The sequence below is a fragment of the Balaenoptera acutorostrata genome, chromosome 6 (genome assembly GCF_949987535.1).
Source record: "Balaenoptera acutorostrata chromosome 6, mBalAcu1.1, whole genome shotgun sequence".
Taxonomy (NCBI): domain Eukaryota; kingdom Metazoa; phylum Chordata; class Mammalia; order Artiodactyla; family Balaenopteridae; genus Balaenoptera; species Balaenoptera acutorostrata.
In genome coordinates, this window is record NC_080069.1 from 80,082,506 (window position 1) to 80,096,380 (window position 13,875).

Genomic DNA, 13,875 nt, shown 5'->3' on the forward strand with positions numbered 1-13,875 from the left:
AATTTGTGAAAATAAATATCACAATTGTTGAACATTAGCATTTTTTAAGTCAGTTGAGTCATCAACTCATCATACTCACAGAATCCCTGTGCACCATACACTCCATCAGAATTTGAAAAAGGTGCTTGGACTGTTTAAGACTAAAGTTGAAAGTGTTCTGAATCATGCAGATGATCTCCTCCTTCACTTGAGGACGCAGGGTCCTGGGAGAGAGAGAAATGGTCGTGACTTGACACAGTGCAGAGAAGAGGACAAGCCAGAAACATCAGTACAAGTACAACATCCCTGTGTCTGTCCCATGTGATAGAGAAGGTTTCTATGGACAGTACTGCCAAGAGACAAATGAATGGGAAGGAAAGCGAAGCAGCAGCACGAGGAGAAGGCTGAACTGAAAGAGAGAATGGACTGATCTGCCATGCTCCTGGGAAGAATGCACTTGGGGCAGGGTTCTCGAGCTGATAGATTTCCAAGGGTCTGTGAATCTCCAGAAATTACGGGCAAAATATTCTCAAAGAATCTGACACTGCAAAACGAAAGAGAGAGGTGTAATAGAAGAGGAAGGGGGTACAGGGTGGAAGCAGGGCTGAAAGGGGAGAGAAACTGTAAGAGAAGAGTTGTCAGAGAGAAATTATGAGCAGTGAATGAATATTTATTAGGTAAATGAGTGGGGTCCACATTTCAGTTTGTACGCACTGTATTTACTTACCTGGCAGAAATATCACACTTTTGAAATTGGAAGAATCACAATGTGTATAGGGATGGATAGAGAAAAACTACCATCTTGTTTAAAAAGGAGAAAGAGTTAAAACTTCAACTAAGTACAACATATGCGACAAAAATGTCAGGATGTTGATTTCCCCAATTTCTGCTATTTTTACTAACGGCAATTGAATTTAAAGGTGATCTGGGGCCACAGTGGTCTCCTCCCTCACTCCCCCTGGAAATGCTTTTTCCCTAAGCTCAGACAGGGCTCAAGGTCCTTGTTAGAGGCCAGCCATTCTTCAGCTAAGCGAATAGCAACTTGCATCACTGGAGGGCATTTTGGTGTTGCTTAATAAATACAAAAACCACTGAAAAATGAATTCCAGTCTCAACCTCTGTCCTCCAAGATATCCAGAGAATTCCAGTCTCTGTCCTCTAAGGATATCCGGCCTACATGAAAGCAGAAATTAAAGAACTAAAATGGAAGAATAAAGAGCATACTTTCAGAAATGAAGACTCAACAACTCACCCTTCATCTGCAAAGTGTTTGTGAGTGAAGGCCAGGAGGTCGGCAGCCCTGCCTGTGCCTTCACACACCACCACTGGATCTTTGTCTTTCACAGTCTCCCACACTGAGAGGATGACATTGGGACCACCTTCCACCACCAGCCCCACCACAGGCACTCCTTGTCTTGAGCCTATTTCAGATGACAAACAATATCAAATTGTTACAAAGGAACCCCATCAGCAATTCTGGTTACCAGACACAAGTCTTTCAATTACCACATGTATTTGTTGCTTGCACTAGCCATTCTCTCTTCTTTGACTCAGGCTTGCTTAGTTCAAGGCCAAGCCAGAAGCTTGGACTTTAAATAAAAGTAACTCAAATATGGTGAGAGCATCTTCTCCCAGTTAAAAAGTTACCTAAAGGCTTTTGGTAATTAAAAAATAATAATAGGGGCTTCCCTGGTGGCGCAGTGGTTAAGAATCCGCCTGCCAATGCAGGGCACATGGGTTCGTGCCCCGGTCCGGGAAGATCCCACATGCCGCGGAGCAGCTAAGCCCGTGCACCACAACTACTGAGCCTGCGCGTCTGGAGCCTGTGCTCCGCAACGGGAGAGGCCGCGACAGTGAGAGGCCCGCGCACCGCGATGAAGAGTGGCCTCTGCTCACCGCAGCTGGAGAAGGCCCTCGCACAGAGACGAAGACCCAACACAAACAAAAATAAATAAATAAATAAATAAATAAATAAATAAATAAAAATCCTCCCCTCTGGCCAGTTTTGTTTATTTAAAAAAATAATAATAATAATAGATAGAGAAGATGGCGGAAGAGTAAGACGCGGAGATCACATTCCTTCCCACAGATACAGTAGAAATACACCTACACGTGGAACTGCTCCTACAGAACACCCACTGAACGCTGGCAGAAAACGTCCGACCTCCAAAAAGGCAAGAAACTCCCCCCGTACTTGGGTAGGGCAAAAGAAAAAAGAAATAACAGAGACAAAAGAATAGGGACGGCACCTGCACCAGTGGGAGGGAGCCGTGAAGGAGGAAAGGTTTCCACGCACTAGGAGCCCCTTCGCGGGCGGAGACTGCGGGGGGCGGAGGGGGGAAGCTTCAGAGCCACGGAGGAGAGCGCAGCCACAGAGGTGCGGAGGGCAAAGCGGAGAGGTTCCCGCACAGAGGCTCGGCGCCGAGCAGCACTCACCAGCCCCAGAGGCTTGTCTGCTTAGCCGCCGGGGCGGGCGGGGCTGGGAGCTGAGGCTCGGGCTTCGGTCAGATCGCAGGGAGAGGACTGGGGCTGGCAGCGTGAACACAGCCTGAAGGGGTTGGCGCACCACAGCTAGCCGGGAGGGAGTCCGGGGAAAAAGTCTGCAGCTGCCGAAGAGGCAAGAGACTTTTTCTTGCCTCTTTGATTCGCGGCGGGCAAGGAGAGGGGATTCAGAGCGCCGCCTAAACGAACTCCAGAGAAGGGCGCGAGCCGCGGCTATCAGCGCGGATCCCACAGCAACAGGGGCGCAGAGGGAAAATCGGAGAGACTCCCGCACAGAGGCTCGGCGCCGAGCGGCGCTCACCAGCCCGAGAGGCTTGTCTGCTCAGCCGCCGGGGCGGGCAGGGCTGGGAGCTGAGGCTCGGGCTGCGGTCGGATCGCAGGGAGAGGACTGGGGCTGGCGGCGTGAACACAGCCTGAAGGGGTTGGCGCACCACAGCTAGCCGGGAGGGAGACCGGGAAAAGGTCTGCAGCTGCCGAAGAGGCAAGAGACTTTTTCTTGCCTCTTTGTTTCGCTGCGCGCAAGGAGAGGGGATTCAGAGCGCCGCCTAAACGAACTCCAGAGAAGGGCGCAAGCCACGGCGATCAGCGCGGACCCCAGAGACGGGCGTGAGACGCTGGGGCTGCTGCTGCCGCCTCCAAAAAGCCTGTGTGTGAGAGCACAGGTCACTCTCCACACCTCCCCTCCCGGGAGCCTGTGCAGCCCGCCACTGCCAGGGTCCCGGGATCCGGGGACAACATCCCCGGGAGAACGCACTGCGCGCCTCGAGCTGGTGCAACGTCACGACGCCTCTGACGCCGCAGGCTCGCCCCGCCTCCTCCGTACCCCTCCCTCCCCGCAGCCTGGGTGAGCCAGAGCCCCCGAAGCAGCTGCTCCTTTAACCCCGTCCTGTCTGGGCGGGGAACAGACGCCCTCAGGCGACCTACACGCAGAGGAGGGTCCAAATCCAAAGCTGAACCCCAGGAGCTGTGCGAACAGGGAAGAGAAGGGGAAATCTCTCCCAGCAGCCTCAGAAGCAGCGGATTAAAGCTCCACAATCAACTTGATGTGCCTGCATCTGCTGAATACCTGAATAGACAACGAATCATCCCAAATTCAGGAGGGGGACTCTGGGAGCAGGAGATATTAATTTTTCCCCTTTTCCTTTTTTTTGTGAGTGTATATGTATATGCTTCTGGGTGAGATTTTGTCTGTATAGCTTTGCTTTACAATAGCTTTATTTTACTTCACTATATTATAGCCTCTTTCTTTCTATTTTTTCTCCCTTTTACTCTGAGCCGTGTGGACGAAAGGCTCTTGGTGCTCCAGCCAGGCATCAGGGCCGTGCCTCTGAGGTGGGAGAGCCAACTTCAGAACACTGGTCCACAAGAGACCTCCCAGCTCCACGTAATACCAAACGGCAAAAATCTCCCAGAGATCTCCATCTCAACATCAAGACCCAGCTTCACTCAACGACCAGCAAGCTACAGTGCTGGACATCCTATGCCAAACAACTAGCTAGACAGGAACACAACCCCATCCATTGGCAGAGAGGCTGCCTAAAATCATAATAAGGCCACAGACACCACAAAATACACCACCAGACGTGGACATGCCCACCAGAAAGACAAGATCTAGCCTCATCCACCAGAACTCAGGCACTAGTTCCCTCCACCAGGAAGCCTACACAACCCACTGAACCAACCTTAGCCGCTGGGGACAGATACCAAAAACAACGGGAACTACGAACCTGCAGCCTGTGAAAAGGAGACCCCAAACACAGTAAGATAGGCAAAATGAGACGACAGAAAAACACACAGCAGATGAAGGAGCAGGCTCAAAACACACTGGACTTAACAAATGAAGAGGAAATAGGTAGTCTACCTGAAAAAGAATTCAGAATAATGATAGTAAGGATGATCCAAAATCTTGGAAATAGAATAGACAAAATGCAAGAAACATTTAACAAGGATGTAGAAGAACTAAAGAGGAACCAAGCAATGATGAAAAACACAATAAATGAAATTAAAAATACTCTAGATGGGATCAATAGTAGAATAACTGAGGCAGAAGAAAGGATAAGTGACCTGGAAGATAAAATGGTGGAAATAGCTACTACAGAGCAGGATAAAGAAAAAAGAATGAAAAGAACTGAGGACAGTCTCAGGGACCTCTGGGACAACATTAAACGTGCCAACATTCGAATTATAGGGGTCCCAGAAGAAGAAGAGAAAAAGAAAGGGACTGAGAAAATTTTTGAAGAGATTATAGTTGAAAACTTCCCTAATATGGGAAAGGAAATAGTTAATCAAGTCCTGGAAGCACAGAGAGTCCCATACAGGGTAAACCCAAGGAGGAACACGCCAAGACACATATTAATCAAACTGTCAAAAATTAAATATAAGGAAAACATATTAAAGGCAGCAAGGGAAAAAAAACAAATAACACACAAGGGAATCCCCATAAGGTTAACATCTGATCTCTCAGCAGAAACTCTGCAAGCCAGAAGGGAGTGGCAGGATATACTTAAAGTCATGAAGGAGAAAAACCTACAACCAAGATTACTCTACCCAGCAAGGATCTCATTCAGATTCGATGGAGAAATTAAAACCTTTACAGACAAGCAAAAGCTGAGAGAATTCAGCACCACCAAACCAGCTTTACAACAAATGCTAAAGGAAATTCTCTAGGCAAGAAACACAAGAGAAGGAAAACACCTACAATAACAAACCCAATACATTTAAGAAAATGGGAATAGGAACATACATATCGATAATTACCTTGAATGTAAATGGATTAAATGCTCCCACCAAAAGACACAGGCTGGCTGAATGGATACAAAAACAAGACCCATACATATGCTGTCTACAAGAGACCCACTTCAGACCTAGGGACACATACAGACTGAAAGTGAGGGGATGGAAAAAGATATTCCATGCAAATGGAAATCAAAAGAAAGCTGGAGTAGCAATTCTCATATCAGACAAAATAGACTTTAAAATAAAGACTATTACAAGACACAAAGAAGGACACTATATAATGATCAAGGGATCGATCCAAGAGGAAGGTATAACAATTGTAAATATTTATGCACCCAACATAGGAGCACCTCAATACATAAGGCAAATACTAACAGCCATGAAAGGGGAAATTGACAGCAACACAATCATAGTAGGGGACTTTAACACCCCACTTTCACCAATGGACAGATCATCCAAAATGAAAATAAATAAGGAAACACAAGCTTTAAATGATACATTAAACAATATGGACTTAATTGATATTTATAGGACATTCCACCCAAAAACAACAGAATACACATTTTTCTCAAGTGCTCATGGAACATTCTCCAGGATAGATCATATCTTGGGTCACAAATCAAGCCTTGGTAAATTTAAGAAAATTGAAATCGTATCAAGTATCTTTTCCGACCACAACGCTATGAGACTAGATATCAATTACAGGAAAAGATCTGTAAAAAATACAAACACATGGAGGCTACACAATACATTACTTAATAACGAAGTGATTACTGAAGAAATCAAAGGGGAAATCAAAAAATACCTAGAAACAAATGACAATGGAGACACGACGACCCAAAACCTATGGGACACAGCAAAAGCAGTGCTAAGAGGGAAGTTTATAGCAATACAAGCCTACCTCAAGAAACAGGAAACATCTCGAATAAACAACCTAACCTTGCACCTAAAGCAATTAGAGAAAGAAGAACAAAAAAACCCCAAAGCCAGCAGAAGGAAAGAAATTATAAAGATCAGGTCAGAAATAAATGAAAAAGAAATGAAGGAAACAATAGCAAAAATCAATGAAACTAAAAGCTGGTTCTTTGAGAAGATAAACAAAATTGATAAACCATTAGCCAGACTCATCAAGAGAAAAAGGGAGAAGACTCAGATCAATAGAATTAGAAATGAAAAAGGAGAAGTAACCACTGACACTGCAGAAATACAAAAGATCATGAGAGATTACTACAAGCAACTATATGCCAATAAAATGGACAACCTGGAAGAAATGGACAGATTCTTAGAAATGCACAAACTGCCGAGACTGAACCAGGAAGAAATAGAAAATATGAACAGACCAATCACAAGCACTGAAATTGAAACTGTGATTAAAAACCTTCCAACAAACAAAAGCCCAGGACCAGATGGCTTCACAGGCGAATTCTATCAAACATTTAGAGAAGAGCTAACACCTATCCTTCTCAAACTCTTCCAAAATATTGCAGAGGGAGGAACACTCCCAAACTCATTCTACGAGGCCACCATCACCCTGATACCAAAACCAGACAAAGATGTCACAAAGAAAGAAAACTACAGGCCAATATCACTGATGAACATAGATGCAAAAATCCTCAACAAAATACTAGCAAACAGAATCCAACAGCACATTAAAAGGATCATACACCATGATCAAGTGGGGTTTATCCCAGGAATGCAAGGATTCTTCAATATACGCAAATCAATCAATGTGATACACCATATTAACAAATTGAAGGAGAAAAACCATATGATCATCTCAATAGATGCAGAGAAAGCTTTTGACAAAATTCAACACCCATTTATGATAAAAGCCCTGCAGAAAGTAGGCATAGAGGGAACTTTCCTCAACATAATAAAGGCCATATATGACAAACCCACAGCCAACATTGTCCTCAATGGTGTAAAACTGAAACCATTTCCACTAAGATCAGGAACAAGACAAGGTTGCCCACTCTCACCACTATTATTCAACATAGTTCTGGAAGTCCTAGCCACAGCAATCAGAGAAGACAAAGAAATAAAAGGAATCCAAATCGGAAAAGAAGAAGTAAAGCTGTCACTATTTGCAGATGACATGATACTATACATAGAGAATCCTAAAGATGCTACCAGAAAACTCCTAGAGCTAATCAATGAATTTGGTAAAGTAGCAGGATACAAAATTAATGCACAGAAATCTCTTGCATTTCTATACACTAATGACGAAAAATCTGAAAGTGAAATTAAGAAAACACTCCCATTTACCATTGCAACAAAAAGAATAAAATATCTAGGAATAAACCTACCTAAGGAGACAAAAGACCTGTATGCAGAAAATTATAAGACACTGATGAAAGAAATTAAAGATGATACAAATAGATGGAGAGATATACCATGTTCCTGGATTGGAAGAATCAACATTGTGAAAATGTCTCTACTACCCAAAGCAATCTACAGATTCAATGCAATCCCTATCAAACTACCACTGGCATTTTTCACAGAACTAGAACAAAAAATTTCACAATTTGTATGGAAACACAAAAGACCCCGAATAGCCAAAGCAATCTTGAGAACGAAAAATGGAGCTGGGGGAATCAGGCTCCCTGACTTCAGACTATATTACAAAGCTTCAGTAATCAAGACAGTTTGGTATTGGCACAAAAACAGAAATATAGATCAATGGAACAGGATAGAAAGCCCAGAGATAAACCCACACACATATGGTCAACTTATCTTTGATAAAGGAGGCAAGCATATACAGTGGAGAAAAGACAGCCTCTTCAATAAGTGGTGCTGGGAAAATTGGACAGGAACATGTAAAAGTATGAAATTAGAACACTCCCTGACACCATGCACAAAAATAAACTCAAAATGGATTAAAGACCTAAGTGTAAGGGCAGACACTATCAAACTCTTAGAGGAAAACATAGGCAGAACACTCTATGACATACATCACAGCAAGATTCTTTTTGACCCAGCTCCCAGAGAAATGGAAATAAGAACACAAATAAACAAATGGGACCTAATGAAACTGAAAAGCTTTTGCACAGCAAAGGAAACCATAAACAAGACCAAAAGACAACCCTCAGAATGGGAGAAAATATTTGCAAATGAAGCAACTGACAAAGGATTAATCTCCAAGATTTACAAGCAGCTCATGCAGCTCAATAACAAAAAAACGAACAACCCAATCCAAAAATGGGCAGAAGATCTAAATAGACATTTCTCCAAAGAAGATATACAGATGGCCTACAGACACATGAAAGAATGCTCAACATCATTAATCATTAGAGAAATGCAAATCAAAACTACAATGAGATATCATCTCACACCGGTCAGAATGGCCATCATCAAAAAATCTAGAAACAATAAATGCTGGAGAGGGTGTGGAGGAAAGGGAACACTCTTGCACTGTTGGTGGGAATGTAAATTGATACAGCCACTATGGAGAACAGTATGGAGGTTCCTTAAAAAACTACAAATAGAACTACCATACGACCCAGCAATCCCACTACTGGGCATATACCCTGAGAAAACCATAGGTCAAAAAGAGTCATGTACCAAAATGTTCATTGCAGCTCTATTTACAATAGCCAGGACATGGAAGCAACCTAAATGTCCATCGACAGATGAATGGATAAAGAAGATGTGGCACATATATACAATGGAATATTACTCAGCCATAAAAAGAAATGAAATGGAGGTATTTGTAATGAGGTGGATGGAGTTAGAGTCTGTCATACAGACTGAAGTAAGTCAGAAAGAGAAAAACAAATACAGTATGCTAACACACATATATGGAATCTAAGGGGAAAAAAAAAAAAAAAAAGGCCAGGAAGAACCTAGTGGCAAGACGGGAATAAAGACACAGACCTACTAGAGAATGGACTTGAGGATATGGGGAGGGGGTGGGGTGAGATGTGACAGGGTAAGAGAGTGTCATGGACATATATACACTACCAAATGTAAAATAGATAGCTAGTGGGAAGCAGGCGCATAGCACAGGGAGATCAGCTCGGTGCTTTGTGACCACCTAGAGGGGTGGGATGGGGAGGGTGGGAGGGAGGGAGATGCAAGAGGGAAGAGAAATGGGAACATATTGTATATGTATAACAGATTCACTTTGTTATAAAGCAGATGCTAAAACACTATTGTAAGGCAATTATACTTCAATAAAGATGTTTGAAAAAAAAAATAATAATAATAATAATAATAATAGGGCTTTCCTGGTGGTGCAGCGGTTGAGAATCCACCTGCCAATGCAGGGGACACGGGTTCGAGCCCTGGTCTGGGAAGATCCCACATGCCGCGGAGCAACTGGGCCCGTGTGCCACAACTACTGAGCCTGCACGTCTGGAGCCTGTGCTCCGCAACAAGAGAGGCCACGATAGTGAGAGGCCCGCGCACCACGATGAAGAGTGGCCCCTGCTCGCCGCAACTAGAGAAAGCCCTCGCACAGAAACGAAGACCCAACACAGCCAAAAATAAATAAATTAATTTAAAAAAATAATAATAATAATAGCAAGTAGTAGTCTTCAAGAAACTAACTTTTTATCGTGGAAATTTTCAAACATATCTAAAAGAAAACAGAATGATATAATGGATCCCAATGTATCCATCACTCATCTCCAAAAATGATCAAACTTTTGCCAGTTCAATCAACTTTGAATAGTGGTTATTTCTAAGAACAAGATGGGATGGGTAAACCTCAAAGACTTTTATATTTCAATTTATTCCATTTTTCACTATTTGGCTTTCTTATCAGACTACATATTACTTTATTAAAGTAAGGAAGACAAAAAAAGGAAAGACCATGGAGTCATTCTTTTTAAAAAGATATTAAGTGAACAAAAGTTACAGAAATGATATGCCCAGTATGGTCCTATTTAAAATCCTATTTAAAAATTTAAAACCATATATATGGGTATATATTTTATATATACATATGCACATATCTATAACATGTTACATAAATAACCAGAAAACTCTGGAAGGATATATATCAAATTATTAATAGTAAAGAAGAGAGGGGAGGATTTGGAGAAATGTTGACTGTTTATTCTATAGATTTCCTACTTGATTTAAATTTTACACCACATGTGTATTGATATATTTAAATCAATTTTTTTTTTTTCCAAGAGAAGGAAAATTGGCAGGCAACACCATGCTCACACCTGAGCGACAGAGGACTTTACTCTGGGCCCCATGTTCTACAGAGCCCTCCTCTGACCATGTCCTTCCCCTCACAGTGAGGAGTCTATAGGGTCAAGGTTCAAGTAAAGCCTGTGCTCCCTCTCCTACTTATTAGATTGCCCAAGACCCCAAAATTCTTGCTTCCAGGGGCTGCTTGAACCTCTGCCCCAGGAACATACTTGTCAAAGTCAGAGGCAGCTTTGGGGAGGAGGAGAGAAGTGGATAGAGCTTGGACATATAGGCTGGGGTGTCCAGGTGACAACGTGTGTGAAGCCTGGACATCGCGAGATTGAGCCAAAGGTGGGAAGAGAAGCAGAGAGTGACCTGTAGGCCAGGGGCCAAGGTGATAGTTCTCTTTCATCTCCACGTTCTGGCTTAGTACTCCCAAAAATCCAGGACTCTGACCTCAAACCTGGCCTTCCTGCTACAGGTACAAAAGTAAAAGGATTGAACATTATTCTCTTGTTATCTTTGCTGGTTAGCTTGATTTAAAGCTTTTAAATATTTAAACAAATAGTATGTGGGTTTCCATGTGTAACCTTTGTCCTGACTCCACAAATGTTAAGGGTGGGCCTCTTAGCAGGCACCCAAATATCTCATTCAGTCTATTTAATGGCTTTGACATTATACTTCTTTCCTTTTCCACATATCTCCACTTCCTTATTATTTTCTCCTTATCACTAAACATCAGACGAAAGATACACCAATTGATAGTCATAGGGTTCTTTTAACAACATTGTCCTGTAAAAGCTAAATGAAATGGTGACGATGGTTTATTAAGGCATAAAAGTAATAGAAGAAAATTTAGATGAAAATGTCATTAATTATAGAATTATTGAAACGGATGGAAAAAAAACTTTCTAAAGAGAATCTCATATCCTATATAATGAAATACTATGCAGTCATTAAATATGTGCTCAATTATGCTTACTGATATGGAAATACAACCATGTTTAGTGGAAGAGGAGGGAAGGCTACAAAAGATATTATATGATCCCAGTGTTCAGTTTTAAATGTTGCTCTGTGTGTACACAGAAAATTTCTGAAAGCATACAGGTGAAAAAGTTAACAATGGTTATTTTTTATAGTAAGATTACAGAAAGCTATCCCTTCCTTCTCTTCTATGTTTTCTTTCTTTATCTGAATGTGAGAGTATGTAACATTTTTATCATCAGAAAAAGAAATCAGTAAGAGTATTCTGCAGGAGAAGGGAAAATAATTCAATTTCTGTTAGATACATCCTTTTTAAAGCAATAACTAATCCTCACAAAAATAAATATAAATATATTTATGATTGTTTTCTACGAAAAGGATCTTACTGATGTTATTAATTAAATTTGTTTTAAAAAAATCGTGAAGTTCTTCACCGACAAATCTCATGAGAGAGCTGCCTCTACACCCGGCTCCCAGTTTAGGCAGGAATACAACATTACAGCTCCAGTGAAAGGCTCTTAGAATAGGCATCCCAGGAAAGGGCTCTCTTCTCCACCAAGACTTGGATTACAAAGACATACAGAGCTGATCCTATGCTTTCCATCCTCAGAGGCTTACAGAACAGGAACTGACATTGGCCACATTTCAAAGGGATTTCTACAGCAACTTTATGAAGTCATCCTTTTTTTTTTTTTTTTTTTTTTTTTTTGGTAAGTGCTTTCTGTGAACATCAAGGATTTGCCAGGGACTCCAAGAAGCCCGGTTGAAAAGAAATGAAAGAAATCAAGAAAATATTTTTAACCACATCAAAGACAAATACAAATATGGCAGAAAGCCTCCCTAGTGAGCACAGGAGGTGTGAAGATCAGTTTTGATACCTAAGAGCTTTGGGCTTGTTGGGGTCTGTTTTCATTTGTCTTTCCTTTCTCTCTTTTATTCTTCCTTTCTTCTTTCCTTCCTTCCTTCTTTCTTTCTTGTGTGTGTGCATGCATGTGTGTGTATATGTGTGTGCGTGTGTGTAAGTGGTTTATTGTTTTTGCTGTTTTCCTGTCAGTTCTCCATAGAATAATAAATATTACCAATCCACTGAAATTGACTCCACATTCTCTCTCCATGGACAGCAAAACCCTCCAAATGAATCCTAAATTTTAAGGACTTTGAAAGTAGAAATGTAGAATGGCATATGGCAATATGCAAGCTCGGGGCTGTTTTCATTTATCAGGGCTGTTTTCACAAATGGAGAATCAGCAGGAAATAAGAAAGACAGAGACTTTGCTCTCCTGGGACACACATCGTAGCGCTGCACAGAATCCCTGAGCACAGGTGGTGAGCCCAGGTCATCAGAGGCAACAGGACATTTCAGGTAACTGACATTTCAGAGCCCTGCAGGGCCCTCGCTTCAGGGATTCTCCTTCAGGGCAATCTCTGACCTGCCCTCCTTCTCCGCTCCTCTGTGGGTCTTCCTCCCCACTAGCCACCCCCACCCTGTAGAGGACCACATACCTGCTCCTCTCTCCCCCTTCCTGACCTAAACGAGCCTCCAAACTTCATTCACACTAAGCTCTAAATGACTGACAACAATTCCCAGAGTCCCCCTCTGTACCCCCACCCCAACCAGCAGACGACCCCCTGTACCAAAGGAGAATAAAAGGAAAGAAAGAAACACATTTGTTGAGGACATGTTATGTACCCAATACTATTCTGAGCACACCTAACATATTTTATCCCCTCTAATTCTCACAACAAAAGGTACAGGTAGACAGTTTCTTCTGTTTTGTATTAAGAGAACAATTTTTTTTTTTTAAGAGAACAATTTGACAGACGCTAATTTCATTGCCCAAGGTCACAGGCAGTAAATAGAGCTTTGATCCATCTGACCTCACTACATCTGCTGCTTCAGGGAATCTGGGCCAAAAACTCAAAGGATGTTCAGCATTTTCAGCCCAAAGTCAGAGGTTGAAGAAGACTGAGCCTCCTGAGAATCTTCCTGTTCCCTGGCATCTCCGCTTAAAGGGTAGGAGTAGTCTGTGGAAGATTTAACTCACCAAGAGAGGCAGGGGCCACCTTCTGCTGCCCTGGATGCAGAGTCTCCATTTCTCCAGGCAGCATCCAGCCCTCTTCCTCCCTTTAAGGATTCCCACCTCTCCACCCAAGGACACTCACTGATTTTGCCCCCCACTCCTCCTCCTCAGGCACTACCAAAGCACCACTGCCAGCATGTCACAACGTACCTTCAAAGGTCCTTATTTCTAAAAGTCCTGATTTCAACCCCTTCCCTGACTGAAGCCACACCACCCACATAGAAATGTCATCTTCCCTGACTATCAAGGCTCATAGCCCTCTCTTCTCAGGCTAGTCTCTTTATGGCTTTTCAGCCATCCACATTCCCAAATCAATTCTTTCTCTACTTTCTCCCTCTATCCATCCAAGCCTAAGGACTCCCAGAGACTCTGCTAAAGTCTCCACTCTGACACCTCCCCTCTGCTGTCCCGCAAGATCCCTTCCTCTCTTCTGACTGTCACCCACAATTTC

The 13,875-nt window shown here is 42.7% G+C and overlaps 1 protein-coding gene across 2 annotated transcripts in view; it reads right to left on the reverse strand.

Moving 5' to 3' along the window:
- Positions 1–13,875, reverse strand: part of TRPM6 (transient receptor potential cation channel subfamily M member 6) — a 199,027-nt gene that overhangs the window by 83,894 nt on the left and 101,258 nt on the right. For both annotated transcript variants that reach the window (XM_057548608.1, XM_057548609.1), the window contains 2 exons: positions 1,232–1,400; positions 80–203 (listed from right to left, as the gene is read on the reverse strand). In XM_057548608.1, the coding sequence (XP_057404591.1) occupies positions 80–203; positions 1,232–1,400 (293 nt within the window). The remainder of the gene's footprint in view (positions 1–79; positions 204–1,231; positions 1,401–13,875) is intronic.